The sequence below is a fragment of the Cololabis saira genome, chromosome 16 (assembly GCF_033807715.1).
Source record: "Cololabis saira isolate AMF1-May2022 chromosome 16, fColSai1.1, whole genome shotgun sequence".
In the NCBI taxonomy this organism is placed as follows: Eukaryota; Metazoa; Chordata; class Actinopteri; order Beloniformes; family Belonidae; genus Cololabis; species Cololabis saira.
This window is the reverse complement of record NC_084602.1, coordinates 17984419-18011007: the sequence shown is the minus strand read 5'-3', so window position 1 is coordinate 18011007 and position 26589 is coordinate 17984419. Positions and strand designations below refer to the sequence as shown.

Below are 26589 nucleotides of genomic sequence, written 5' to 3'. Positions count from 1 at the left end.
CAGTGCCCAATACTTTTGAACCATACTGTAATTAACTCTCACCTCAGCACTTACTTCCATGGTTTGTGGCAGATTGATTAGAGGTTGTTTCCTTTTTAGAGTTCTCCTGTGCTCGAACAAACAAAGCTGCTTGTTTTAAAGCTTGAGTAGTATCGTATTCGGAAACAGTTTGGTTTTAATACATTCTCTTCACACCCGGATAGAAAATAGTTAAACACTCATGTCCAAATGAAACATTTTAGTCACCCGTGGAAGTGACACTCTTTTAAAAAAAAAAAAAAAAAAAGAAGTCTGGTCATTGTGTGCGACCACAATGAAATCATCGTACTGTTGGCTTGTTTGTCAAACGGGTTTTCTTCAGAGAACATCGTGGTCGTGGTGGTTGATGGAGGCACGGTTTTGTAGACAGGTGTGAAGGAAAGGGCTCCAAACCAAGCGACAATAAAGAAAACTCAACAATGCAACAGACTATCCACGAGGTTTTAAGAAGTATTAAAAGGTGATACATCAAAATTGCCAAATTTAAGGCCATTAAAAGTGTTAAATTTAGTTTTTTAGAGTTATGTTTTGAGAGATGGGTATTATTTTTTTCATACTATGAGGTGTCCTATTCTGATTGACATTCTATCCGCTAAAATTGGTGTTACTTCACTAAAAGCGGGCTTTAGCATATCTGGGCACATAATCAAAGATCCTCATCTCAATCCTGAAATCCCAACTTTGTAGGCTACGTCTGGTACTGACGTCATATTTAGAGGCCATTCGGCATGTCTTTGCGCTCTCAGCTGGCTGTTTTTTTACATGCTTAGGTATATCTTAAGCATCCAGGTAACCGCCATCATCTTTGTCATGGGTAAATGCAAGTTTTCTGACTGCTGGCTGGAAGACCCAGCATCCAAGGACTGGCTCAGGCTTGTAGTAGGCAGTTTTTGTTTTGTAAAAACATCGCTTCGGTCGCACATGCAAATGGAATACGCGGTCGGCGAGGGCAGTTACTTCTGCCACTCAGCTTTCTGTGCTGCTGCACCACCGCCACCAACTAGTGCCGCGGTACAAGCCAATCTTACAGCTCCAGAGATCTGACCTACGGGTGACTGAGCGCCACACCACCACACCAGCGCCACACTGAGACTCTGTCCTGTCTAAACACTGCAGCTCATTAAAAACAGATGAAAGAATTGCAGAGCTATTTAAATAAATGTTTCCCTACTCTGACATTGCAGTCATTCACGTTTGGCAAGGACATATCAGGTACATCATCAGATTTGTATTAGCATCATTTCTCAAAAAACAGTTGTTAGTGGCACCAACAAGGCTGGGCCGTGTAACTAAGGCACTTACCTTAAGATTGTTTTGCTCATGGGTTCATATTAGGCCTATGGCACAGGTTCATGTTAAAATCAAATAACAGCAGCTCCCCGGTCCGTGCAGTGAATGCCAGCCAGTGTGATGGAACTTTCTCTTCATTGCATATTTTATGTAGTTTGTATTATTTTTATTCACCAAGTGAAATAAATGTGTGCAATATGGGATTAACATCAGCAAGTCTATATTTACTCTGTTTGTGTTTTACATGGCAGAATCTGCGTAAACGTTAGGTCGCTGATTAACACTTGAAAAAAGGTATTACATTTAACTTAGTTAGCTGTATATACCCTGTGTAAAATCCAGAAATGTCTCCAGACACCACTGGATGGACATGCAACCAATCAGAGAATCATGTGATGTAGGCAGAGCTACAACCAGACTTGTCAACAAATAACCCAGAATGTCATCTGTAGGGGAGGAACGCTGATCAATGTTACTAGTTTTACAGGGAAACCTCGTTGATCCAAGGTATTATTCACAATTCTGCAGCCGTCTTGTTGTCGTTAATCGAGGCTCTTGAACAACTCTGTATGAGTCAGAGCATAAAGCCCATCCTGTTGTGATTGGTTCAGTTCTGAACCGGTGGGAACCGGTGGGAGGAGTCACAGATCGTTTCACCAGAAAGTTTTGGTTGAGCTAACAAATATGTGCTAGCAAAATAAAAATTCAGTCCATCTGTTTTTTTTTTTTGTTTAACGCAGTCCAAGATACCACCGGATAGCTCCCTGGCTGAAACCCTGGTAATCCAGGTGGTTGTGGAGGCATCCACCTTTGTCTGCTGGAGTTTGTTGCTTAAGAGTAGACTAAATCTTGTTAAACACACCGACCATCAGAGATGATGATCGTCAGGACTTCGGGAGTCTACCTTGTATTGGTAGTATAAGGTGTACAGTGTGAAGAGGAGGGGTGAGGGTACAGTCCCCTGTGGTGCTCCTGCGCTGCTGACCACCAGGTCAGAGACACAACCATTCAGCTTCATAAACTGTGGTCTGTTTGTCAGGGAGTCAGTAATCCAGGTGGTTGCAGGGGTGTCCACATAGGTCCCCTGGAGTTTCTTATCTAGTAATGCAGACTGGATGGTGTGCACTGGAGGAATCAAAGAGCATGGCGCTTTTCCACTAGTATCTACTCAGCCCGACTCGCCTCGTCCCGGCTCCACCCGTTTTGGCCTCATTTGTTTTTCCACAGCCAGGTGAGAAGTGGGCAGGTTGGGGTGAAGCTGCTGTGACGTACTCGATTGTGCAACCCCTTTGTTTGTGTCGGCGCTGATGAGAAATCAGCTGGAGCCGCGAGCGGCTGAGAGTAAAACAGAGCACCTGGTGGATCTGATCGTTCCTTATCGCCCGTCTACATCCCTTTTTTAATTATCTCGTCAGCCACCAGGTTTATGAACATCTGCACCTCAGAGTTGGCTCATCAGACGTTTGTGCTGTATAATAAAATCGCCGCGAGTCGCTCTCGCGCTGATTCCCGCTGATTCAAACGTCTGACGGCCCCGCCCCCCGACCAATCGGTGGCGTGGAGGGTGATGACGTCAGATATAGTGCCCGCTTAGAACCTCGGCAGAATAGATACAGAAAAAGTATCTGTTTGGCACGGCTCCACCCGCCTCGGCCCGTAGTGGAAAAGCGCAAGACGGGGGCGTGGTGAGTAGAAGCGCGCTGAGTAGATACTAGTGGAAAAGGGCCATCAGAGGGCTTCAGCTTTGTCCAGATGACTGTGGGCTTTTTGGGGCAGGTAGATTGTGGCGTCTTCACTCATAGCCTCGTGACAATAAACGGTCTGCAGTGGGTCCTAAAAGGCTCTTGTTTGGTAACTCCGTTGGGCCAATAAAAGTCTCCAGGACATTTGTGATGTTAAAGCAAGTGATCTCTAGCAGTTTTGGGTGGATTGATGAGATTTTTCTGGTACATGAATAAGGCGGGACGTCTTCCATAACACTGGAACCTTCTTGTGAGTCATTCTGGTGATTTGTAACTTAACTGGTCCACGCAGGACACCGACCATAGATTTGAACCTACAGCCTGGTTCCGGTCCAGTCTCTGCTGCTGCCTCTTCATCTGACAGGTGCAAACAAACATGTGGGTGGGCTTAAGGGGTTTCTTTTGTTTTCATGATACGACTGAGGTAGGGAGGAGAGGGTAGGGTAGCTGTGGAGGTGGGAGGTCCGTGGGACATGAAGACAGGAGGTACATGTAGCTTGTGGCAGTGGAGAGCAATGTTGAAGCTAACAGAAGAGTCTGAAGCAGTGCCTGGGATTTCCCTGCAGCATTCACACATGGATCATCAGGTCTTCAGGCGTTTCCTCCAGGTGGCTGTCTGGAAGAAGTCGGCCTGGAGTGAATGTTGTGAATGTCTGCTGCTCTAGTCCACGTCTCCAGAACGTTGAGGCCACAGTAAAGTCTGAAAGTGTCTTTAATTGACATGTACATGCTATTTTGAGCTGCTTTTGCAAGACATCTTTTTGTGAGCTATAATATTTTATCTAACTATTGGTTGGTTGTTTTTTTTTTAAGCATCCCTGTTAACTTGCTGTAATATAACTTCCTAGTTGAAGACAAATCAAAGAACCAGACTAGCTCAGAGGAGTCAGAACGGCGTTACTTCAGACCTGCTGCAGTGCATGCTGATGTGTGTGTTTTGTTGTTGTTCTTTCAGGCAGCAGATGAGCCTCCCTACCTGACTGTGGGGACAGATGTCAGTGCCAAGTACAGAGGAGCTTTCTGTGAAGCCAAAATCAAGACTGTTAAACGCATGGTCAAGGTGAAGGTAAGAACAGCAGGAAGTGGGCGTGTCCACGTACAGACACACACACACTGCACAATGTCAAACGGCTAGTAGAGACCCCCCAGAACAGTTCCTTCAGCCACATTCAGTGTTAAAAAGTTGAACAGCAAAGTGGCTTGATTGGGATGAAGGTACTCTGTACCGCCTCCTGATGAGTAAGAGTAAGATCCTGAGTATGAACGTTTTCATGCCTGTACGTTGGTGGGTGATCCTGTATCTCATCTAGATCATGTGTTGAGTGACACGTAACATGGATGGTCTGGTCCCAAAGAATGTACAGCATGTGTGACTGTCAAATGTTTGATTTTGGGCCGATGTATCAGCAGGTTATTGCTGGTCTTTTTTTTTTGTTTTGGGGGTGTTTATACACATTTATCTCAGTAAACCTTGATCACTCTGACAATGTCTGTCTAATTAAAGATAAATGCTCCTCTCTCAACACTCGCTTCTGCCGCACACATCCTGAATGATACACTCATGAAGGAACACTGAGATCAGCCCACTTGGACCAGAGGTTTAAGGTTATACCAATGTGAACCCAAATCTGTTTTGAGCCACTTAAAAAAAAAAAAACCATACAATTCAATGGATTTGCTTCAACACAATTTTTTTTTATCTTCAGATATCTTAAGAAAAACAGAAAATGGCGTCAGTCCAAATCTGTCCCTCATGGAAAAATTCCCGCTGCTAGTTTGTGTTGATAGTTGCAGGAAGTGTGAAAGCTTAGGTTTGTGTGTCATCAGTCAGCAGAGGTGAGCTGACAGTGTAATGCCACTAGTTCATAATTTCACGCTTCTTTCACTCCTGTCTCTCATATTACATTTAACTCTGTTCATTAATAATTGCACAAAGTCCTGATACAGAGTTGTACAGTAGTTCAACGGTACGAACGTCCAGTGCTTCTGTGTTCCAGGGAGTCTGGATCACTGACTTTCATAGTTCCCTCTCTTTGTGGGAACCATCCAGCTGTGGCAGAGTAAGCATGCTAACGTTTCCTTTATGTCATCCCGTCCAGGTGACTCTGAAAGGGGATAGCACGTCCCAGGTGGTGCAGGATGACCAGGTCAAAGGACATCTGAGGGTAAGATGGACAGTTTCCTGATGCCTTTTCAGTGTTTTCACGACTTAATGTTAACAGGACAACCACCAGTGGTGCAAAGATCCACTGTGAAGGGTACTATTCAGCTCAGTACTCCGTGTATTGTTTTACTGGAGTATTAAAGAGTATTAACTCATGGATTGACTGTAACGTATCAGAATTAAGTCAGAAATAAAGGCTTTACAAACTGAAAAGAGATTGATGTACAACCGTGCTCCACTGCAGTTGTGCTCTAAGCATTTATAACTTGTTTAAATCCTTCATAGTTCTCTTGGTTAAAGTAAGTTGCACATGAACTATTTTAATTTGGTTTTGGTGGAACTTGGGAGAAGTTATGTTTCCCACAACCCCTTTTTTGTCGAAGTCTGATAAATCTTGGAGTAAACTTTGACAACTGGATAATGTGAAGTTAGTGCTTCCATCTTCCTCCTTACAAATCCTTAAAATACAGTTGCTTTCCCGGTGACATCATTTAGTCCCCACCAGACGACTAACTCACCTGCCCCTGCATGTTAATACTGACCCTGCAGAGGTTGCAACTGGTGCAGATTTAAGCAGCTGGACTCCTTAACTAAAAAGAGAGAGAATAATCTCGTTTTAGCTTCAATTCAGCTTTATTTATATAGCGCCAAATCGTGAAGAATCTTATCTCAAGGTATTTCAACAATACAGTTCAACCAGTTCCAAAGTAGTCCAGTTAATGAAACAACAATAATAATGATTCCTTCGCAATTGCTAAGGAAACCAACAACGTCAATCAAATCAAAAATCAAAACGTCCCTTGGATATAATCCCCCGTCCTGACCAAGCACCGGGTGGCGTTGGGAAGAAAAAAACCTCCTCTTTCACAGTAAGAACCGTCTGACAGAACCAGACTCAGGAAGGATGACATCCACCTGGACCTGTTGGAGGTTTAGAGAACAACAACAACAGATCAGGAACACCTGCTAGGAAGAAGGAACACAGGTCGATAACAACAACAGTGTCATCAATAGAGTTGGACTAGAAGAGAACAGAGTGAGGAGAGGTGCATCATGGGAGATCTTCCAGCAGTCCAGGCCTATATCCGAACCACTAAGGGATGTTTCAGGTTACCTTGGCCACACCTAACTATAAAATGTAACAAAAAGGAAGGTTTTAAGCTTAATCAGAAAGGAAGAGGGTGTGTCTGGTTCCAGAGGACCGGAGCCTGATACTTGAAGGTTCTACCTCCCATTCTACTTTTAGAAACTCTAGGAACCACAAGTAACCCTGCTGTCTGAGAGACCAGTGCTCTGCTTGAAAGATATGGATCTATGAACCCTTTAAAAAATGATAGAGCTGGGTCCTTCTGAGTTTTATATGTTCCAAGAATTTTAAATTCCATTCTGGATTTTATAGACGGCCAGTAAAGAGAAGCTGAAACTGGAGAAATCTGGTCTCCCCTGCTGGTCCTCTTGGCTGCCCCGGCTTCAGCATTGTGGAGGAGCTGGAGGGCTTTTTTTAGGACAACCTAATTATAATAGTTCAATCTTGAAGTAACAAAAGCATGGATCTGTTTGCAAAATTAGGAACATCCCGAGACGGGATGTTCCTAATTTTAGCAATATTACAAAGGTGAGAGAAAGCAGTCCTGTTTTAAACGGTTTGAATATGCGAATCATAAACAAATTTACACTTGCTCCAGTGTTAGTTTTTAAATAAAGTAATACTGCAGAAGAATTAGGTTGTTTTTCTTCCTGCTCTTGGGGACAGCTACACTGCTGCGGCCAGTACTTTGGAAAATACAAGTCGTAAATTGAGCCTCTCCATCAGACGGCGGTACATGTTAATCAATTATTCTGAAGCCCAGAATAACGAGAATAAAGTGGAGCTTATGGGACCAACAAAGGTCACTTCATTGGTTGCAACAGAAACAATGTCAACACTATAGCAGCAACAGGTGGGGAAATGTGCAGAAATATTGGTAGCTCAGATGTAGCCTGTCTGCTTGTCCTTTGTGAATGAACACGCACTCTCTGAAAATGTCAAAAGTACAAAAAAAGCGCTGCACACAAATCAATATTGCATCCTAAAACAAGAAAAACTGACCCAGCATCCTTAGCATTTGTCAGGCAGGATGCTTAGGGACTCTCAGCAGCAAGTTAACTGAATCTGCATGGCACGCTGTTGGCTACACACCCCAAAAAAGACTTGTTTCTGAAGAACATCAGTCCATCTTCAGAAGTTTTTACTGTTAGCCATCAACCGTGACGGCAAACAGAGAGGAGCTCACGAACTGAATTTACTTTACAAACCTTCGCACCACATGATAGAAGAGTGGCTCTCACTCAGCAGTTGCACTGTAAAGATGTACTGGAGATCCCCTCTTCATTCCACCTCCACTGTCCAGATGTGCGTTCTCAGAGACCCAGGAAGGTGCAGTATTCCCTCCGACATGTGCCTTCACAATCTGAAGAGTCTCTTTCCTCTGCTTTGGTGTCCAGAGTCAACACATCCCTGACGTCGTCTCTGATCGCTGACTGATTTATTCAGTAAGTGCTGAATAAAACGCTGTGCTTAACAGCACCAATAAAAAGTTCACGCTTCAGTGCTGCTCTCAGTTTCCCCTCTGCTGGCGGAGTTTGCGACGTCACCCCCGCTGTAGGAGGGAGATTCAGCTGGAAGAAGATGCTGGCTGGTTCCTCTGGGTTGCTAAGCAACTATAGCAGGGTTCATTGAGTAGCTTGTGCCCCAAGTTTGAAATACACCAAAGTCTAAGCAGCCTCTGCATCTGTGTCGTGCATAGTTTTCGAATGTGGCACATATGTTACAAACCCCTTATTAGCCCATGCTCATAAGATCCACCTGTATCCCTCGCGGGCCACATATATTTGGCCCACACAGGCTTTTCATTTGTCCATAATACTGAAACCAAAAGAGACTCTTGCCATGTGCCCATTTCAAGGTCAAGCCTAGGTTCAGTAGAACACTTGGACATTAGTCTGAGCACGATGTCGCAGGAAACACACAAAGACACACTACTGAGATGACAACCTGGACACATCAGAACAAGAAACCACAGCAACAGGCAGTTGCTGATAATTAGGGATAGTCTCTTACAGAAAGCCTGGCTTTGTTTAAATGCCTTCAGCGTAAGCCTGTCAGGTAAACTGAGTTTAGTATCAATACATGAACCTTGGTGTTATTTTTATCAGGATTTGTGGTTTAAACTGTATGTGTGTGTGTGTGTGTATATATATATATATATATATATATATATATATATATATATATATATATATATAAATAAAATGGCTTAGCTCTGCGATATTTGCAAGACCTGGTAGTGCCTTATGTTCCTAATAGAGCTCTCCGTTCTCAGAGTGCAGGTTTACTCGTACTTCCTAGAGTATCCAAATGTAGATTTGGAGGACAATCTTCTGCTATCAGGAACCGTTACTATGGAACCAACATCCAATCTGGGTTAAGGAGGCTGACACCACCTCAGCTTTAAAACCAAACTTAAAACTTTTCTGTTTAGTAAACCTCTAGTTAGTGTAAACTCTAGTGTGTTAGGGTCAGTAGTCATAGCTGCAGCTGCAGGACCAGACTAGAGCAGCTGGTCTGAAACAGCTTCATCCTACATATGCTGCTATAGAGCTACGCTGCAGGGGGACAACAACATGATCCACTGAGCAGTGCCCATCACCCTCCTTCTCTTTCCTTTCTCAGTTATTAATTAGAAGTATCTCATCACCATCACTGTTCTCCTTTGTTCTTGTAGTTTGTTGTGCTGGTCTGCCCACTCCTTTTCTCTTCTGTACATGTTTGCAGGCCAGAGCTTCAGGAGCTGCATGCTGACCTGCAGTCCCCCCCTCTGATCATCCCACTGCTTACTTCCACCTGTCTGTATAGATGTCTTAGTGTCTACATTTGTTTATATAGTGGTCGTCTGTTGTAATAGACACTACATAAATAAAATTGAATTGAAACTAGGAAGCTGGAAGGAACAGTCCTTCACTTCACAGCTGGATCAATCTATGGGGTGTTAGTGAGAGTTGTATCAAAACTAAAGTTTGGTTCACAATCCTTCTGAAGGACTTGTTCGATCTCTTCTTTGGCGAAAGATTTAGAGTTTGGTGTTTGTGTTGCTGAAGATGAAGCTGTACTGATGCTGGGTCTCTGTGTGCTTCAGGTGGGCTCCACCGTCGAGGTGAAGACCAACGAGGGTCTCTGCAGCGAGGCAGTCATCGGCAAGCTAACGGACGCCAGCCTCTACACTGTCGGTGAGTCACATGACCTGTCAGAGCCTCCATATCTCTCCAGCTGAGCTGTGACAGTGAAGGAAGTTTGTAGGTGACAATTAGCTAAAATTTTTTTTTTTTTTTTTTTTTTTTTTTAACAAATGGAATGCAAAAAATGTGCTTCTTCAATTAAAAAATAATTTTGCTTGAAATGCCAAAAATAAATCTACATCTGGAAACATTTTCAAAGTACAGAGAACTTTAAAAGTTAAACTTCAAATATGCACGTCTGGCTTTGTCAGGAATCTGTCTGGAAGATCTGCAGCGACGGGGCAGCTGAGGGGGTTTCACAGAACCAGGGACATTATGCAAACGTTTTCAGGGGAGGAGTGATGATGCTGAGAAACGGTTTCGCTCATTGAGCTGATGTCGTGTGATGTCACATCTTCTCTTGGCTGTCTGACCAACCCACTGCTGCTCACTAGAGATGCTTTCACATTTAAATGGTTTTAGGCTCTTAACCAGGTCTGAAAAACCAAACTCGTGGGATCAAAACATCCTCTGAGGGAGGAAGTGAGCAGACACTAAAGCCTTGAGGTTCAGTGAGCGCTCGCGTCAACATTTTATTCTCCAGTTTTCCGTGGACAGCACAAGCAATACAAGTGACCACACGTGTTTACAACACGGGGACACTGGAAGATTTTTGTAGTTTCCTAAAATTGAAATGGATTGATCATTATCGAGAGGAAAACTATAATTTACACTTAAGCTTGGAGGAGAGGATAGGCAGCAAGGGACCATATTCATCTAGAAACGTCATTATTAACCTGGAAAATAAAGTTTTTATTGGTTTGACTTCCTTTAGAAATATAGATAAATTAGTCTGTTAAATATACACGTAAAAGCGGCAAAAGATTGATTAAAAGTTCACAAATATGAATATTTTTGTTATTCTGAAGGAAGTCAAATAAAACAGGTTTCCAGGATAAATTAAAATGTTCCGATTCATTACAACAAATGTTGTGATGTGCTGACCTAAACCCGTTCAGTCCACTGAAGCAATGTCCTCATCTGGACAAGCCAGCCGTGATGCGTTCATGTGCTCGTTATGAATGGCCAGTTTATTCCAGACCTAACTGGCTCCACGGGAAGTAAGAGTGTAAATAGTTGTAGTTGCATGAAACCAGTAAAAGTAGCTGATTTAAAAAGATAAAAATGTAAATCTTAAAAATCCTTAAAATTGGAAGAAATTAAGTTGAAAAAAAAGATGTTCTTCCAGTAGTTATTAAAGTTCCTGTGCGAGTGTGTAAGGAGGCTGAATACAGATCACTCACACAAACATCCTGACTTTACACCCTCTTGGTGAAGCTTTTCCTTATCGCTCACGGTGCTGATGTCACTTCTCTCATAACGTACGTTTCTGCTGTCCTTGAAACGATGTAACGAAGTGTTGATTGAAAGTTTTTAGATTTTTTTTGTGGCTCTGGTGGACTTTTATCATGCTGTAGACAGGAAGGGGGTAGAGAGAGAGAGAATGGGGACGACATGCAGCAAAGGGCCGCAGGCCGGGACTCGAACCTGCGACCGCCGCAGGAGGACTGTAGTCTCAGTACATGGGCCGCTTGCTGAAACCCCTGTGCCACTTAGCGGCCCACATCAGGTGTTTTTTTTGTTTTGTTTTTGTTTTGTTTTACAAAGCAGCATCTCCATTGTTGATGGTTTTTGCATCTACAGTTCACTTGACGTATAACAGACTCGTAGTCGTCCTGATGCTCTGAATCCACTGATCCTCTGAAAACAGCCACCTCCCAGAAGCCCCTCTGACGTGCCAGCTTCACATACAACAAGCTCACCTTGAAACAATTTGGTGCTCAGGTCTGCCTGAATTAAAAATGGATTTAGCTTGATTGGATGTAGAAATAGAAAATGAACCTTGGAAAATGACAGTGGTTCTGGACATCCATCCATCATTCATGGAAGAACACAGTTTTGAGTTTTCATCAACGAGCTTATGTGTCAGTCATTTTGCAGTTGAGCTTTATTGGCACACTGAAATATGACTTAAGCTGTTATGCAAATGCATTTCCTGAGCCCCAAAAAGAAGTTCTTGCAATAAAGTAAGAACTGTTGGAGGAGAAGCTGATCCTGGCTGGTGCTGGTGACTCAGACCGTTCACCTGTTAACTGCTCTGTGTTTCAGTGTTTGATGACGGGGATGAGAAGACTCTTCGCCGTACGTCACTCTGTCTGAAGGGAGAGAGGCATTTTGCAGAGAGCGAGGTAGGTCAGCTGACACGTGGGCTCAACAGATTTGTTCAAACAACCGCCTGAATTCTGAAGTCTAGTGCTGAAATGTTTTTAAAATATTCCCTTCTGCCCTCACAGACGCTGGACCAGCTGCCGCTGACGAACCCAGAGCACTTTGGCACCCCGGTCATTGGCAAGAAGTCCAACCGCGGCGGGCGGCGCTCAACCCAGGCTGTGTGAGGGATTTTTTCTTTAATTCAAGACAATCAGCCGGCTGCTGTTGATGTTTAAAATTAGAAACCACCTGTCCGTTGTTTTTAACTACAAAAAAAGAGGATTTCATACAACGTTTATTATGTCCGTAGCTGGAACAGGTCAAGTAGCTGTTCTTACGGTTTACATCTGGCTAAGTAGGAGATCAACCTCATCAGAAGCACATCTTTGCCACCTCAGTTTAGAAAGCAGCTGGATTCTCCTGAGATTCAGGAGACTGAGATCTCTCCCGGCTCAAAAACATTTGTCGTGCCTGGAACACAAACATTTACATCAATCTGTTGTATATCGTTAGCTACACACTGCTTCCAAGTGAAACAACTCACACCGGCTGTTTGTGATCACTAGCTAGTCTGTGTGGATCAGCTCGGGGTCTCTGGGGGTCAGCTTGGGTCTGCGTGGATCTGCTCGGGGTCTGTGTGGCTCTCTGCTGGTCTGTGTGGCTCTCTGCTGGTCTGTGTGGCTCTCTGCTGGTCTGTGTGGCTCTCTACTGGTCTGTGTGGCTCTCTGTTGGTCTTTGTGGCTCTCTGCTGGTCTGTGTGGCTCTCTACTGGTCTGTGTGGCTCTCTGCTGGTCTGTGTGGCTCTCTGCTGGTCTGTGTGGCTCTCTGCTGGTCTGTGTGGCTCTCTGCTGGTCTTTGTGGCTCTCTGCTGGTCTTTGTGGCTCTCTGCTGGTCTTTGTGGCTCTCTGCTGGTCTGTATGGCTCTCTGCTGGTCTTTGTGTCTCTCTGCTGGTCTTTGTGGCTCTCTGCTGGTCTGTATGGCTCTCTGCTGGTCTTTGTGTCTCTCTGCTGGTCTTTGTGGCTCTCTGCTGGTCTTTGTGGCTCTCTGCTGGTCTGTGTGGGTCTGCTTGGCCCATCTGGTAGGATGACGAACACTCAGGCTTGGACAGATGCTTCAACCAATCAGCTGCTTGGAGTTTAAAAAGCTGCTTCACATTTCAGTTTTCATTCAGGTCTATGAATCAGGTGAGCGTTGATGCTCTCAGAAAAAGAAAGAAAGAAAAACAATTTTGATGGTACACGTTCTCTGACTACCTGACAGTGAAAAGCATGACGCTGCAGGAGGAAGAGAGGTACTGAAAACCCAGTAAGAAGAGCAGACCAGAGGTGCCTGACTCTTGACTTCTCTGACCTTCTTCATCAGACTTACCTGTTAGAAGAAGATTAAATGATTAAATCAGATGTAATCTTGATTATTGTCAGATTAACTTTGAATGAAGGGCCAATCATGTTCTTTGTTTTTAAAGTAGTGTGGTGTATGGATTGTAACGTCTATCAGCAGATTTCAATCAGTCTCGGGCCCTGTTTTTATTGTGTTGTTCTGGCTGCATCTCAGACCCGACGAGGAGAACGAGACGTCATCCAGCGAAGAAGAAGAGGAAGATGGGAAGAGAGTCATCGATGTCCTGATGGGACAAGTCTGCAGCATCGAGAACTTGGAGGAGTTCGGCACCTGGTTCATGGCTCTGGTAAGCAAACGGCATATAATATGGTCCTGGCGCCATGGTAACAGCATCTGCAGATGGCTCTCATGACCAGCATGATGCAGCCCTTCTACTTCATTCAGAACATTTAGGGCTAGAACCCCCCACCATGGAGCACATCACCTCCAGCCCGCAGATGTACCGCCGGCGGTGTAATCCACAGGTCTCATCTGTGACGGCTGATAAGTACCTTTTACCAAAGTAAAACATGACTCAGTTCCTCTTCATCTACAACTGTCAGTGACGCTGTTGTAGTATCTGCAGATATTGGTTTGGTCTTGTGTCCTCTGAACAGCGGAAGGATCACGGATTACAACCAGGGCAGGGGGAATGTGGAAACCAAAAGCTCCACAAAGAGCTTTTCTTCATTCTTTATTGTCAAAGAAAACATCAGCTGTACGCAACAAGCTCCCGATCTGCTGTCAGGAAAATCCTGCTCTTCTTGGTGCTTAACCAACTTCCTAGTTGAGCTGTCAGTCAGAAGGAAGACTCTGATTGGCTGGTCAGCATGGTGAATGAGCTCTTATGTGTTAGAAAGTAATCTCTCTAACATCGTAACTCTCTCTCCACTCTCCTCTGGGTCGACTATACACAATTAGCTTCAATAGCTCATTTATATTTTTGGGGCACTGAATCATAAACAAACGCCAAAGAAACCTCCATATGGTTGCGTTCTTTGTATTCACTGTTGCAGAATAACGCACCAATATATATACACCATTCCAAAGTCCCTGAGTCCAATGCAAGTCCGGAGGGAATGCATAGCTCATAAGGAAAGAAAAGAAAATGTCTCGGTCTCACCGGCTTGATTCGGTGTTGTAGTCCGTTCCACCATCGCTAAATTGTGTAGCGTGTTTCCGGTTCCTGGTTCCCCAGCAAGACGGCTCCATCTCTCTCCATCTGCTGTTGCGTCTTCTCCAGCACGTGGCGTGGTTTTCCAATAAAGTATCGATCGTATGGCCCTCTTATTTTCATGCTTTTAGGTTGTATACGCATGCTATCGTGCTGTAGGGCTGCAACGATTCGTCGACGTTGTCGACGAAAATCGATAATCAAAATTGCCGACAATGAATTCCATTGTCGACAATTGTCGCCAGACTTGTTTTTCCAACGGAGTGAGGCATCTCACTTCAATACGTTCTCTGCCGAGAGTCGCGCATGCGCCCCAGCGTCTCTGCCGAGCGGTAGCGGGTAAACAATAATGACGGCGTCCCGTCCTGTAGAGCAGCTGCAGGTAACAAAACTTCTAAAGTTTTGGAGCCTTTTAGCCTCGATACGGTAAATAAAAAGATGACTTGCAAGGTTTGCAAAGCCGACCTTGCTTATCACGGGAGCACGTTGGTAATGCGAGCATTTGAAGAGAAGCACGTCGGGTCTGGGTGACGAGTTTCAACAAATGATACACCAGTTCAACCCAGAGCACGTATTGCATTCCAGAACCGATTTCACCCACTTGATACAGAAAAAATATGAGACGTTTTATTTTATTTTTTATATAACACATTTGCCTGTCCTTAAAAAATGAAAAATAATGGACAGAGGTTTATTTATTTAGGGATTTATGTCTATACTGACTGATCACTGTGCCTGTCCTTGGTTTTAAATAGGACATTTTATTAACTTTTTGTATGAACAGCGGCAAAGTTGAATAAAATATCTACAGGACTGTCTCAGAAAATTAGAATATTGTGACAAAGTTCTTTATTTTCTGTAATGCAATTAAAACAACAAAAATGTCATACATTCTGGATTCATTACAAATCAACTGAAATATTGCAAGCCTTTTATTATTTTAATATTGCTGATTATGGCTTACAGATTAAGATTCCCAGAATATTCTAATTTTTTGAGATAGGATATTTGATTTTTCTTAAGCTGTAAGCCATGATCAGCAATATTAAAATAATAAAAGGCTTGCAATATTTCAGTTGATTTGTAAGGAATTCAGAATGTATGACATTTTTGCATTACAGAAAATAAAGGACTTTATCACAATATTCTAATTTTCTGAGACAGTCCTGTATTTTTCATTGAAGTACCCATCTTTCTCGTGTTTATTATCATTTGCCACATAATTAAAGCGACATACTAAATTTAAAAAGAAAATTACTAATTATCCGATTAGTCGACTAATCGCTTCAATAATCGGTGACTAGTCGACTATTAAAATAGTCGTTAGTTGCAGCCCTATCGTGCTGTTTGCGATGCTTCACACACCACAATGGTATGCGGTACTGCAGTGTTAGTTTGAAATATCTATCAAAACATGACTGAGTTTCAGCTTTGGGATCACAAAAATTGAATTCAGAGCAGACCGGTCTCTTGGATTTTTCCGTCATTGAATGCTGGTTTGGGCATTTGCTTAGGACACCTCCCTATGGAGGTATCCTGGGAAAGGTCAACCAGACAGAGGCCCAGAAAAACCCAGGACGTGCTTGGGGGATCACGTGACTCGGCTGGCTTGGGAACACCTCGGTGGAAGAGCTGAGGGCGATGATCAGGGAGAGGAACGTCTGGGCCTCCCTGCTTCGAGGGCTGCCAACACCACCTGAGTTTAGATGGGAGGGGGTGGGTGGACGGACGGATGGATGGGCGGACGGATGGGCGGACGGACTGTTGCTCCATCCTGCACTGCAGATGCATGTCCTGTTGTTCAGGTGCTGCGTCCTAGTTGGCAGCTGGATGTCATCTTTGCTGCGTTAAAGTTCTGGCTTATATCGGCCCATTTCACGTTTCTTTGTCTCTGCAGGTCATGTCAAAGAGAGTCTGTGAGTTATTCTAAACTTTATTCAGAGGAATCAGAAATCATCTGCCTGACATGGCTGCTGCTACGATGTAGACGAAAAGTTTGAGGTGACTGACAGAGGAGGAATGATGATGCTGAGAAACGGTTTCGCTTTTTGCGCTGATGTTGCATGATGTCACACCTTCTCTTGGCTGTCTGACCAATCCGATGCCAGATAGTAGGGGTGTGACGATACACTCAGCTCACCAGACGATACGATACACGATATTTAGTTCACGAGAATGAGACGACAATATTTTACAATTACCTTTAAAGAATGTTTCAGAGATAAAAGAAATGTGTAGCTAAACAGTCTTTTATGTGACTGACACACAAAATACTGCAGGTTTATTCTGAGATGTTTTCGAGCAGATGCATGAGCATAAGAATGTACATCTTTCTTACAACTTGAAAATTAACTATTAAGAGTATTTTCAACAGTATTTGAAGTACAACTCTGTAAAGTGCAAACGGTAGCAAGAAAACACATTTCACCACGCTGCATCCACACGGTCCAGCCGAAGCTTTCAAAAATATGAGCCTGTCTACATTCTCTGGAAGAAGTTGTAACTACTGTATGTCTGCAGCAGTTGAAAAGAGGGCAGCTACTGGGTGGAATAGGGGCCTCTTTTCTGTAGCGTTCAGTTTCATTCCTGATCTGTTCTGGTCTGAACTGCTGTGGCTCAGGAGACGAGTCCCCAAGCAGATCCTCAAGGGCCGTCTTCTTGGAAACAGGTTCTGTCAAGTCTTGCTCAGCTCCTAGAGGATCCTCTCCTCCATGTGTGGGAGAGTCGGCTCCACCTGCTGCCTCTTCTCTTTGCTCATGCTCATCTTCTGAAACCGTAAAACAGTAGTAGCTATGGCATTAAGTTGCAAAGCCCTGCATCCACATTGTTATGTTTGTAACACCTTCATAAAACCAATAACATTTTTCTGTTGCTACCAATGACCATAAATTGAGGAGCCAGAAGAAATCTCTTAGGATGAGATCTCGTCACACCCCTACCTGATAGGACAGCTTGTTCTCCAACTGTTCTATGTTTTAGGACAAAATAAGACGCCACCTGGTCCTTACCTGTTCTAAAATTGAGGACAATATAACTTCAGATAAACAGATGACATATAACACAATTATTAACTCAATAAAAGCTAAGAGGAAATGTAAAAGCTGTGCGAGGGCAATACTAAGTACATCTTCAATTCTTCCACAGGATTTAAAAGGATAAGTCACAGCCAGGTGCTGCTGGTCAAATTCTTTGAGGAATTATTTATCAGCAGGTGTGAGGACCTCCGTACAAGTAAAGGCTTTAATAGTTTAGCACAATACCAAGGAAGAATGTTATCGGCTAAGCTGCTGACCGCCTGTGTTTGAGGGGGTACTGCTTGTTTTGTGTGGAGTACGAACACTCACTCAGGTGTGCCGTGGTCCTGCAGGTGGTGTCTTCCAGCTGTAACGATGAGCTGACGGTGAAGAAGGACCAGTGCCTGGCCAGGTCGTTCTCCGATGGAAAGTTGTGAGTTCACTTTCACTTTTTCATTATTGGGCTGTTTCCATGGAGATTAGGGTGACACCAAAACTCGACTTCCATGTAACGTGATTCACTGCAGCTTCTCTTCATGTCTCCTCTGAGGAGGGCGAGTTTGATGGCACTCATCTTAATCTGTGAATCCTCCAAACTCGGATCAGAAGCATCAATGCTGGAAAAATCCGATCTGCTATGTCTAACCCCTCCTCCTCTTCCTCCTCCCCCTCTTCTTGATCTTGCAGTTACATTGTAGCAAGGAGACACGTCCACATCGTCAACTCCATGACGCTCAACAAGCCTGAATTCTTCAGCAGGAGAGGTGAGCTCTTCATCTTTTCCTATTTTGTTCTCTTCTCCTCCCTCTTCTTTTTCCACTTCCCTGCCTCTTCCTCATCTCGTCGTCCTCGTGTCTTCTCCACTTCCTTCTCTCTTGCTCCTCCTTCCTCCAACCTTCTCCTGCTTTTCACCTCCTGTAGGTTTTGAAGAAGCCCAGATGTTCCTGAAGAATGGAGATGTTCCAGATGTGTGGAAGATGGACATGAGTCAGATCCTTGATTCATCCTCCAGCGAAGATGATGGAGATGAAAAGGAAAGTGAGGAAGAGGAGGAAGATGATGAAGAGAAGAAGAAGAAGCACATAAAGGACGAGGTGAGAAGTGAACAGATGTTTTTTTAGGAGCCAACAATCCAGTAAAGCAGATGTTTCTACAGCTGAGTGTAAACTTCTGAACTCCTGGTTGTTTTTACACACGAGTTAAATGTTTTTTTTTTCCCGCTTGTCCGTCCCGCTCCATGTGTCTCCTCCAGCCGGAAGAGGAGGCAGATCCTGAAGAGAGGGACAACTTCCTTCAGCAGCTGTACAAATTCATGGAGGACCGAGGTGAGAGTGCTCGAAACCTGCAGGCAGACAAGTCCAGAAGAACCGGATTAATTTTAAAGGACTAGTTCAAGTAGAAGAATCATAAATCGTGACAGTTTGTCTGTGGCTGCCTTGGTTTCTCAGGAACGCCCATCAACAAGCCTCCAGTTCTGGGCTACAAAGACCTCAACCTCTTCAAGCTCTTCAGGCTGGTTTATCACCTGGGAGGCTGCCACAAGGTGAGGAGGCGTGTGCTGCCGTGTCGCCATGCCGGGTCATGTGATGTTGCTGAAGAAGGTGTTGCCGGCTGGACTGAGTTGGGATGAACTCCGACACGCCTCACGTGGAGGAGTGGAGCAGCAGTCACCCGTCTGAAGCGCTGCTGTGGTTTCTGTTTCAGATCGAGTCTGGGACCGTCTGGAAGCAGGTCTACATGGATCTGGGCATCCCTGTACTCAACTCTGCTGCGTCCTACAACGTCAAGACGGCCTACCGGAAGTAAGAGGACCACCACATGACTGCACTTCTCACCATTCATTTGTTTTAGGAGCTGAACAGATCCTGGATGAATGATGAATAAGATTCTGTTCAACTTTAGCAGCAGCCTGGGATGGCTGCAGCTGTGACGGGGGATGGTTCACTGCATCATCATCTAAAACTCATGTAACTGGCACAGGAGGAGGAGTGATGACGCTGAGAAACGGTTTCGCTCTTTGATCTGATGTCGCGTGATGTCACATCTTCTCTTGGCTGTCTGACCAATCCGTTGCCAGATAGTTTAGCTTCTTCTCTTACGCAATTGTATGTATCAGTTTGATATAAGATATCTGGACCTTACCCGGTCTGATAATGAAGCAGTCAAGTAATGGTTCAGTTTACTTAAAGGTGGAATGTGAGACTTTGGAGAATAACATGTGGTGTGAAAGCGGATAAAAACGTTAACTCAAAGAATCAAATCCTTACACCTCATCACCAGGTTGGTCTTTATACACCCCCACAGTGGGTTTCAGCTTGAATGTTGAAAAATTACAGACATGTTGGCCAACGTACCTAAATTTTTCAGGAGCTTAAATGGATTTGAACAATTGACTAAACAGGAGTTGATTATCCAGGTTTGGTGTATTCTCTCGTTACTTCCAGACGAATGAAGCCGATCAGAGCTCTGGAGTTGATATAAGGTACTTAGTTTGGCAACTTGACTGGAGAGACTAGTATGAGGATCTGAAGTGAAGCGGAGGTCTTTGTTATGCTGGGAAAAGATATTCAGACAAATCATTGGGAATATAACCTTTTTTTTTTTTTTTTTTTTTTTTTATGTTTATACAAAACAAACTTTACCAAACACAAACTTCACACAATGAGAACTAAAACAGGTCTCATGGAAAGTGGGAATTGGACCCATTGTTCTTCTCATTGGTCCTGAGAGTTTTCCGTAGAGTGTACGTCATCTAGTGTCCTTTCACTGATCGTAGCACGGAGGATCACATCTCAACCAGTTTCTTAGGAAGATTATTCTAGGATTCTTGTGGATCTTGAGATCAAATTCTGTCCCAAAGTGGTTGCACTTTTGTCCACGACCAGAAAGCACGAGTGATTGGTATTCATTTTCCCAGCATTGCTGCTGGGCTCCTTATTGCTTATTTTTGATCTGAGGTGTGGTGTAAAAACAAATCAGATTCCTCCATCCAAATTCCCTACAGCCTTGAGAGCAGACTGTTTCTGGTGGGCCCTTTTGGCTTACAGAAAAAATTGACATAACATCTCAAGTGTAGGTTACTATGACACTCAACATCAGCAGGACAAACTGAGCTGCTCTGAGCTACATTCCTTTGTGTATTACCTGCACTACTTACCACTTTCTTACTTACTCACTTACTGCCAGATGGATAGCTTCTCTTCCTGCTCTCATCAGGTTGGTGTACGTGAGGTGCAGCGAGAGTCAGAGAGTGCCCCCCCCTTTAGGGAGTTCTCCGCCGGCTGACCACTGTCATTGCAAATTCTCCTTTAAATCACAACAATTTGCGATTCAGAGTTGGTCGGCCCTCGGGGGCCCCCTTCTGGCTCGGGGCCCCAAGCATTTGTCTGGTTTGCCAGTTGGCAAGCGACACCTCTGATTATGCTAGCAGTGTCCAAGCATTCATTTTTTAATTCATTCATACCGCAGTAATTACGTATTAATGTGGTCTGAATTGCTGTGTTAACGTTGGAATTGGGTGATAGTATTTTCAGCATTGTTTATTTTTGTCTTCTTTGAGGAGAGCTGAAATCACAGCCGTTCTCCACGATGCTGGGATTGCAGCTTTGCTGAGAGTCCCGTTTAGGGACTCCAGCAATATTGGGGCAAAATCATCTTTGAAAGATAATAAATGCCCAGGGAGTGATGACACCCGAGTGAGTGGTACAACATTTTCCAATCTACTTATTGCTGAGTCCAATTGTTTTCTTGTGATGGGCAAAGTTCATTCCCCATTTTGAATTGATCCTGGGAGGGAAGGTCTGACTGAGAGGTATTGATCATTATCGTCTTCATCAATGAGTATAAGGTTTCAAAGTAATCTTTACATTTCCTCCAGCTCATAGGTTGTTTTATTGGTTAAAAAACCCTATAATCTTGTTTATTGATTTCATTATTAGTTGTGTTGTACGGTGCCTAGCAAAGGTTTTTCTTGCTATTGGGGCAGATTCATAAAATGTTTTCCATTTCTTTTATCTAATTCTTCACTAAATCTTTTTAAATAAGCTGTTCTGCAGATCAGTCTCCTCATTATTGCCGTAGCTGTTCCCACACAGTAGTTGGAACTACTCGACCATCATCATCGCCAACGCATCGTTCATTTCTGTTTTTTAATCTCTTATGCTACCTCTTCATTCTTAAAGATGCTGATATTTGGTCTCCATAGAGAATTATGTCTTATAACACACATGCAGTACAGACCAAAAGTTTGGACACACCTTCTCATTCAAACAAATGGGGAAGTGTGTCCAAACTTTTGGTCTGTACTGTACATACGTGGACTTCCAGTTGAGAAGGACACATGTGCTCCTCTTCCACTGTTGGTGGTTGGAGGGTAAAGCCTATCGTAGTCCGTAGTAAAGGATTCTGGATCATCTTTAGTTTTTTTCTTCTTCCAGAAGATGTTGTTGAGGTCAGCAGAGGTCTCTTGCTCTTTAGGAATGAACCAAGCTGTTAATCTCATCGATTTATGTTGGTTTTTTCAGCCTAACGGTGACCTTCACTTCACGTCTTCATACTAGTTGCTCTGGTCAAACAGCTGCAAAACTCGCTACCCATCAACCACAGACCCTTTGATCTGCTTCACTTCTCTGGAAGTAACGAGGGACAAAACTACAGCTGGATGATTAACTTCTGTTCAGTTACCCAAACCCTTCAGCCCGTGGAAATGGAGGCACTTTGCTTAGCGGCTTTTATCCTAAATGGTAAAGGAACTATCATAAATACTTATGGACCTGACTATACCCATTTTGACTCATCATGTTCTTCTCTTTTGGGGAATCTTTAAACCTCTTCCTTCCATTTCCACTTTAACAAAACTATTGTGACACCACCAAGCAGTTAAGCGAACACATGGTAGAAAGAGAATAAAGGCAGAGCCGGTCACCAGAGACCAGCTGCTACCAGCCTGTTTAAACCCTCCACAGATTGTAACTGTGAAGATGACCACTCTGAGCCCTTCCTACAACCCAAACCTGGAAACCAGTACCATTATTTTTGAGTGTTTCTTGAAAGAAAAGAAATCTCAAATCCAGCGTTGCGCTTTAGCCTTTAATTTGCATTTTGTTTTTTTAGGTATCTGTATGGTTTTGAGGAGTACTGCCGTGCCGCCTGCATCACCTTCAGGACCATCCATCACAACAACCCCCTTCCCAGCGCCGGGCTGGCCAATCACAAGAAAGCAAAAGCAGAGTCCTCCACACCGCCGGTGAGGGTGGAGCCTGTTGATGACAAGAGGGAGGAGGCTTATTCAGAGACGGAGAGTGAGGAGATGAAGGACAGACAGTCGTCCCCGAGGGTGAGGACTGTGTTTGCCATCAGCAGAAATGTGACCATCTTGGGATTTTTGTTCAAACCTAATCTGTGTTATGAAGCAGAATATCTATTAATCTTGTGGCTTCATTTTGAAATGGAAGGAGGGAAATGATTTCTCTGCTGTGGCTGACTTCAGGGGAGGAGGAGGTGCGTGGGGAGTCGGGTGAAGCTGTCCTCCAGACCAGAGAGTGCAGGACGAGGAGCGGAGAACAGTGAGGAGCAGCAGAGGGATGCGAGGAGACGCAGCAACAGAAGAATGGATGACTCGGAGAAAGGCTCTGAAGATGAAGACGACGACGATGATGAGGAGGAGGAGGACGACGAAGAAGAAGAAGAGGAGGAAGACGACGAAGATGAGGAAGATGAGGAAGGGGAGGAGGCAGCGGCAAGGAGAGGAGACAGGTGAGACTGTAGACCAGGTTTGCCTAGTTGAGCCACTGTCCTGCATGTTTTAGATGTTTCCCTGCGCTAAGACCTTGATGACATGGTCTTTACTCCCTGACGGTTCTGCACAAGTCACTTAACGACAGTATCTGGACCCCATCAACTGCAGTGGAGCTGTCATTCAAAATAACATGCCCCTAATTATGCATACACTTGTGGCATTACATAACATGACCTGATGGGATGCATAAAGTGCTGTTGTCGTGGATGTGAAATATCACCGTGGAGACCAAAAGTTTTTTTAGTTTTTTTTTTTTTTTTTACCAGACTGTAAATATGTTTATTTCTGCTGTAAAGTTGGACATTTTAACATGGAAGACAATGGAGATGAACTCACTGTTGGATCCAGACCCTAGTGGTCAGGGGAGGAGCTGCAGGTCTGTCTACAGGGATGTGGCTCCAGGTGGTGATCTGTCGATGAGGTTCATTCAGATCCACACGTTTACCTCCAACTCTCGGCAGCATTCTGACAAGTTGATTGTGTGTGTTCTGCAGGAACGAGGAAGAGGAGGATGGAGACTCTGTGGCCGGTACGAAGGTCAGGGTGAAGTATGGCAGAGGAAAGACGCAGAAGATCTACGAGGCTCACATCAAGAAAACGGATGTGGACAACGGGGAGCAGTTCTACCTGGTCCACTACTACGGCTGGAACGTCAGGTCAGCTTTTCTCTGATCAGGGATTTTGGAGAGCTGCTGCTAATCCAGACAGAAACCTCATCCCCTTGGGGGGTTACGCTACATCATCAAGAAAATGCTAAGATTTATGTGAAAGATGAGAGGACATCTTTTAAAGCAGTGGTCCTCAACCTTTTTTCAGTGATGTACCCCCTGTGAAATATTTTTTCAGCCAAGTACCCCCTAACCAGCGCAAAGCACTTTAGGTTGTAAAAAAAAAAGACCTGAAACAGAGCACTGTGCCATCAGTAACTGATTTATTAAACATAAAAATGTTGCTGCTATGCTTCAACCACGACTCCATCGTTGGTCCAAATGATTGACAGGTGAAGCCAGGTGATTGACAGGTTAGGTGGAACCATCCTGGTGTGGGGGATACTCTGCGGTTTAAGGATAATAAGTTGAATACCCTACTCCTGAAGATAAAATACATTTTATGAATTTAGACTTATATTTTCCTCAATTATTTATGAAATATTTATTTTTAAAGGATTTTTGCATGGGTGCTACTTTTTAAATATATGTATATTTTAAAATCTCACGTACCCCCTGGAGTGCCTTCACGTACCCCCAGGGGTACGCGTACCCCCATTTGAGAACCACTGTTTTAAAGGATGTATGAGTGAGGATTTAACAAATGGTTTATGTAAACACACATTTGAGCAAGAAACATAAAAGAATAAGACTTTAAAGTAAAACCTCCCGGTTTGCTGTAACTGACAGATGAACAAACTTGGACAGCCACTGAATTCGATCCCTTCACAGACTTGGTTGATATTGGGCTCAGGACAGACTGAAATCACTGAGGAATGTTATCACCATGGTGACAGGTGTGTCTGATTGACAGGTATGATGAGTGGGTAAAGGCTGACCGCATCATTTGGCCTGCAGAAAAGGGATCAAAGAAGAGGCAGAAGAAGAAGGTGAAGGTGAGACCCAACTCAGAAAATCTGTTGAAAACATGTCAGAGACTTAATCACGTATCCTCAACAAGTTAAAGCTCCCTTGAAGAGCGGGCCTCATTAAAGAGGCCTGCAGCTCCATTATACATCAAGCAGGGGGCTCACAGGAGCACTTAAAACGATCAGGTGATCACATCAGTTCACACCTCCTGACATCACCAGGTGAAAGTAGTTACTCCGCTGAATTATGTGTTGAAAGTCAAATTAGTCTCAAATTAGCATCAAGCACGCTAAACTTCCCACAAGACTGATAATACTAGTAAAACTGGATAAAGAAGTTTCAAACACCTTATGAAAACATGGGAGTACAGTGGGGTAGTGGATGTATCGGAGTTCTGGAATAGACAATCTGGTCCTGCAGTATCGTGATAACAACGATAATCTCAGTCTGATCCTAGTTTAGAATTCAGTAACAGGAAGTCAGCAGTCATCCAGGTCAGTTTGTTGGTGTTATCTGTAGGGGTGGGTATTGGGAAGGACCTCACAATACGATACGCATCATGATACTTGAGCCACGATACGATACAAATTGCCGATCCCGATTATGCGATATCCCGATATATCGCGATATTCTACATAGTTCACCGAAAAAATTTTAAATGCATTACACATCTTAAAATCCAAGTTGTATATACGTACATCAGATGATAGTGATAATGCATTGGACAGACTGAGTCAAAACAATGTAATTCAAACTTTCCATTTTAATTATGCAACATATTTGCATGAAAAAACACACAATGAAAAGTGCAGTGTGTGCATTATTCTTAGATACAAAATACTCAAAATAAAATGCAGTGTCTCACCCACACTGAAATTGAAATCACAAAAATACAGTACAGCTACTTGCCCCTGACTTAAAATGACAAAAATAAAATGCAGTGTCTCACCCACACTGAAATCACAAAATCAAGTGCAACTAGGGGTGGGCAAAAATATTGATACGGCAATATATCGCGATACATACATTGAATATCGATATCGTATCGGGAGACTATGTATCGCGATATATTGCCGTATCAATAATTTTGCCCACCCCTAGTTACCTGGTTTCATTGACATGTACAGCTGAGAATCATCCTCATTGTACCGCTGCCTGATAATCAGGGGTGCACACAAGCCGGGACTCGAGGGCTAGTCTACTGCATGTTTTAGATGTTTCCCTGTCTTCAACACACCTGATTCTAATCACTGGTCGTCATCAACATGTCATCAAGTTTTACACAACTCTGTTGGTGACACAGCCTTGTCTATCAGAGTTGTGTTGAGGCAGGGAAACATCTAAAACGTGCAGTAGACTGGCCCTCGAGTCCCGGCTTGTGTGCACCCCTGCTGATAATAGTTCCTAACAGAAGGATGTGTAGAGTGAAGCGTAATGGCCCCAGTACAGAACCCTGTGGAACACCATGACCACCTCCGGGGGAACCAGGATCTAGTGACGATGCTGTCGGCCGTGTTATTGGACTCAGAACCTCATTCTGACTTTGTCTCCTGACAGAACAAAGACAAGGATGAACCAGACAAGGAGAGAGAGAAGGACGAAGAGAAGCCTGCATCAACGACGCCGGGCAAGTCCCCAGGCATGAAGCGAGGTCGTCCTCAGATCAGGACCACGCCCACCGCCCGCAGCGGCTCCAAGGCCCCCAGTACTGAGTCCCAGTCCAACGGCAGGAACGGCAAAATGGACGCAGTGTCCGGCATAGCAAACGGAGATGGTAAGGGCTCGATTAGGGCTTTTCCACCAGCTCAGAATTTGGGCCGGTGCCAGTTCAGAAAAGGTTCAGTAAAGAACTGGTTTGAGTCACATGTTTGTTGTACAGTAGGTGT

The 26589-nt window shown here is 44.0% G+C and overlaps 1 protein-coding gene and 3 non-coding genes across 5 annotated transcripts in view; all 4 read left to right on the top strand.

The window, feature by feature from the left end:
• Positions 1-26589, top strand: part of arid4a (AT-rich interactive domain 4A) — a 39586-nt gene that overhangs the window by 3535 nt on the left and 9462 nt on the right. For both annotated transcript variants that reach the window (XM_061743177.1, XM_061743176.1), the window contains exons 3-19: positions 4027-4137; positions 5171-5236; positions 9411-9501; positions 11659-11738; positions 11844-11941; positions 13316-13448; positions 17683-17762; positions 18017-18093; positions 18251-18423; positions 18582-18654; positions 18778-18872; positions 19034-19131; positions 22442-22664; positions 22818-23083; positions 23621-23782; positions 24648-24729; positions 26261-26477. In XM_061743177.1, coding sequence (XP_061599161.1) covers positions 4027-4137; positions 5171-5236; positions 9411-9501; positions 11659-11738; positions 11844-11941; positions 13316-13448; positions 17683-17762; positions 18017-18093; positions 18251-18423; positions 18582-18654; positions 18778-18872; positions 19034-19131; positions 22442-22664; positions 22818-23083; positions 23621-23782; positions 24648-24729; positions 26261-26477 — 2125 coding nt within the window. The remainder of the gene's footprint in view (positions 1-4026; positions 4138-5170; positions 5237-9410; positions 9502-11658; positions 11739-11843; positions 11942-13315; positions 13449-17682; positions 17763-18016; positions 18094-18250; positions 18424-18581; positions 18655-18777; positions 18873-19033; positions 19132-22441; positions 22665-22817; positions 23084-23620; positions 23783-24647; positions 24730-26260; positions 26478-26589) is intronic.
• LOC133463004 (small nucleolar RNA SNORD53/SNORD92) lies at positions 9844-9926 on the top strand. The gene has a single exon (XR_009784327.1). It is a non-coding gene; the product is annotated as a small nucleolar RNA SNORD53/SNORD92 (small nucleolar RNA).
• Positions 16330-16412, top strand: LOC133463006 (small nucleolar RNA SNORD53/SNORD92). Its single transcript, XR_009784329.1, has one exon. It is a non-coding gene; the product is annotated as a small nucleolar RNA SNORD53/SNORD92 (small nucleolar RNA).
• LOC133463005 (small nucleolar RNA SNORD53/SNORD92) lies at positions 19313-19395 on the top strand. The gene has a single exon (XR_009784328.1). It is a non-coding gene; the product is annotated as a small nucleolar RNA SNORD53/SNORD92 (small nucleolar RNA).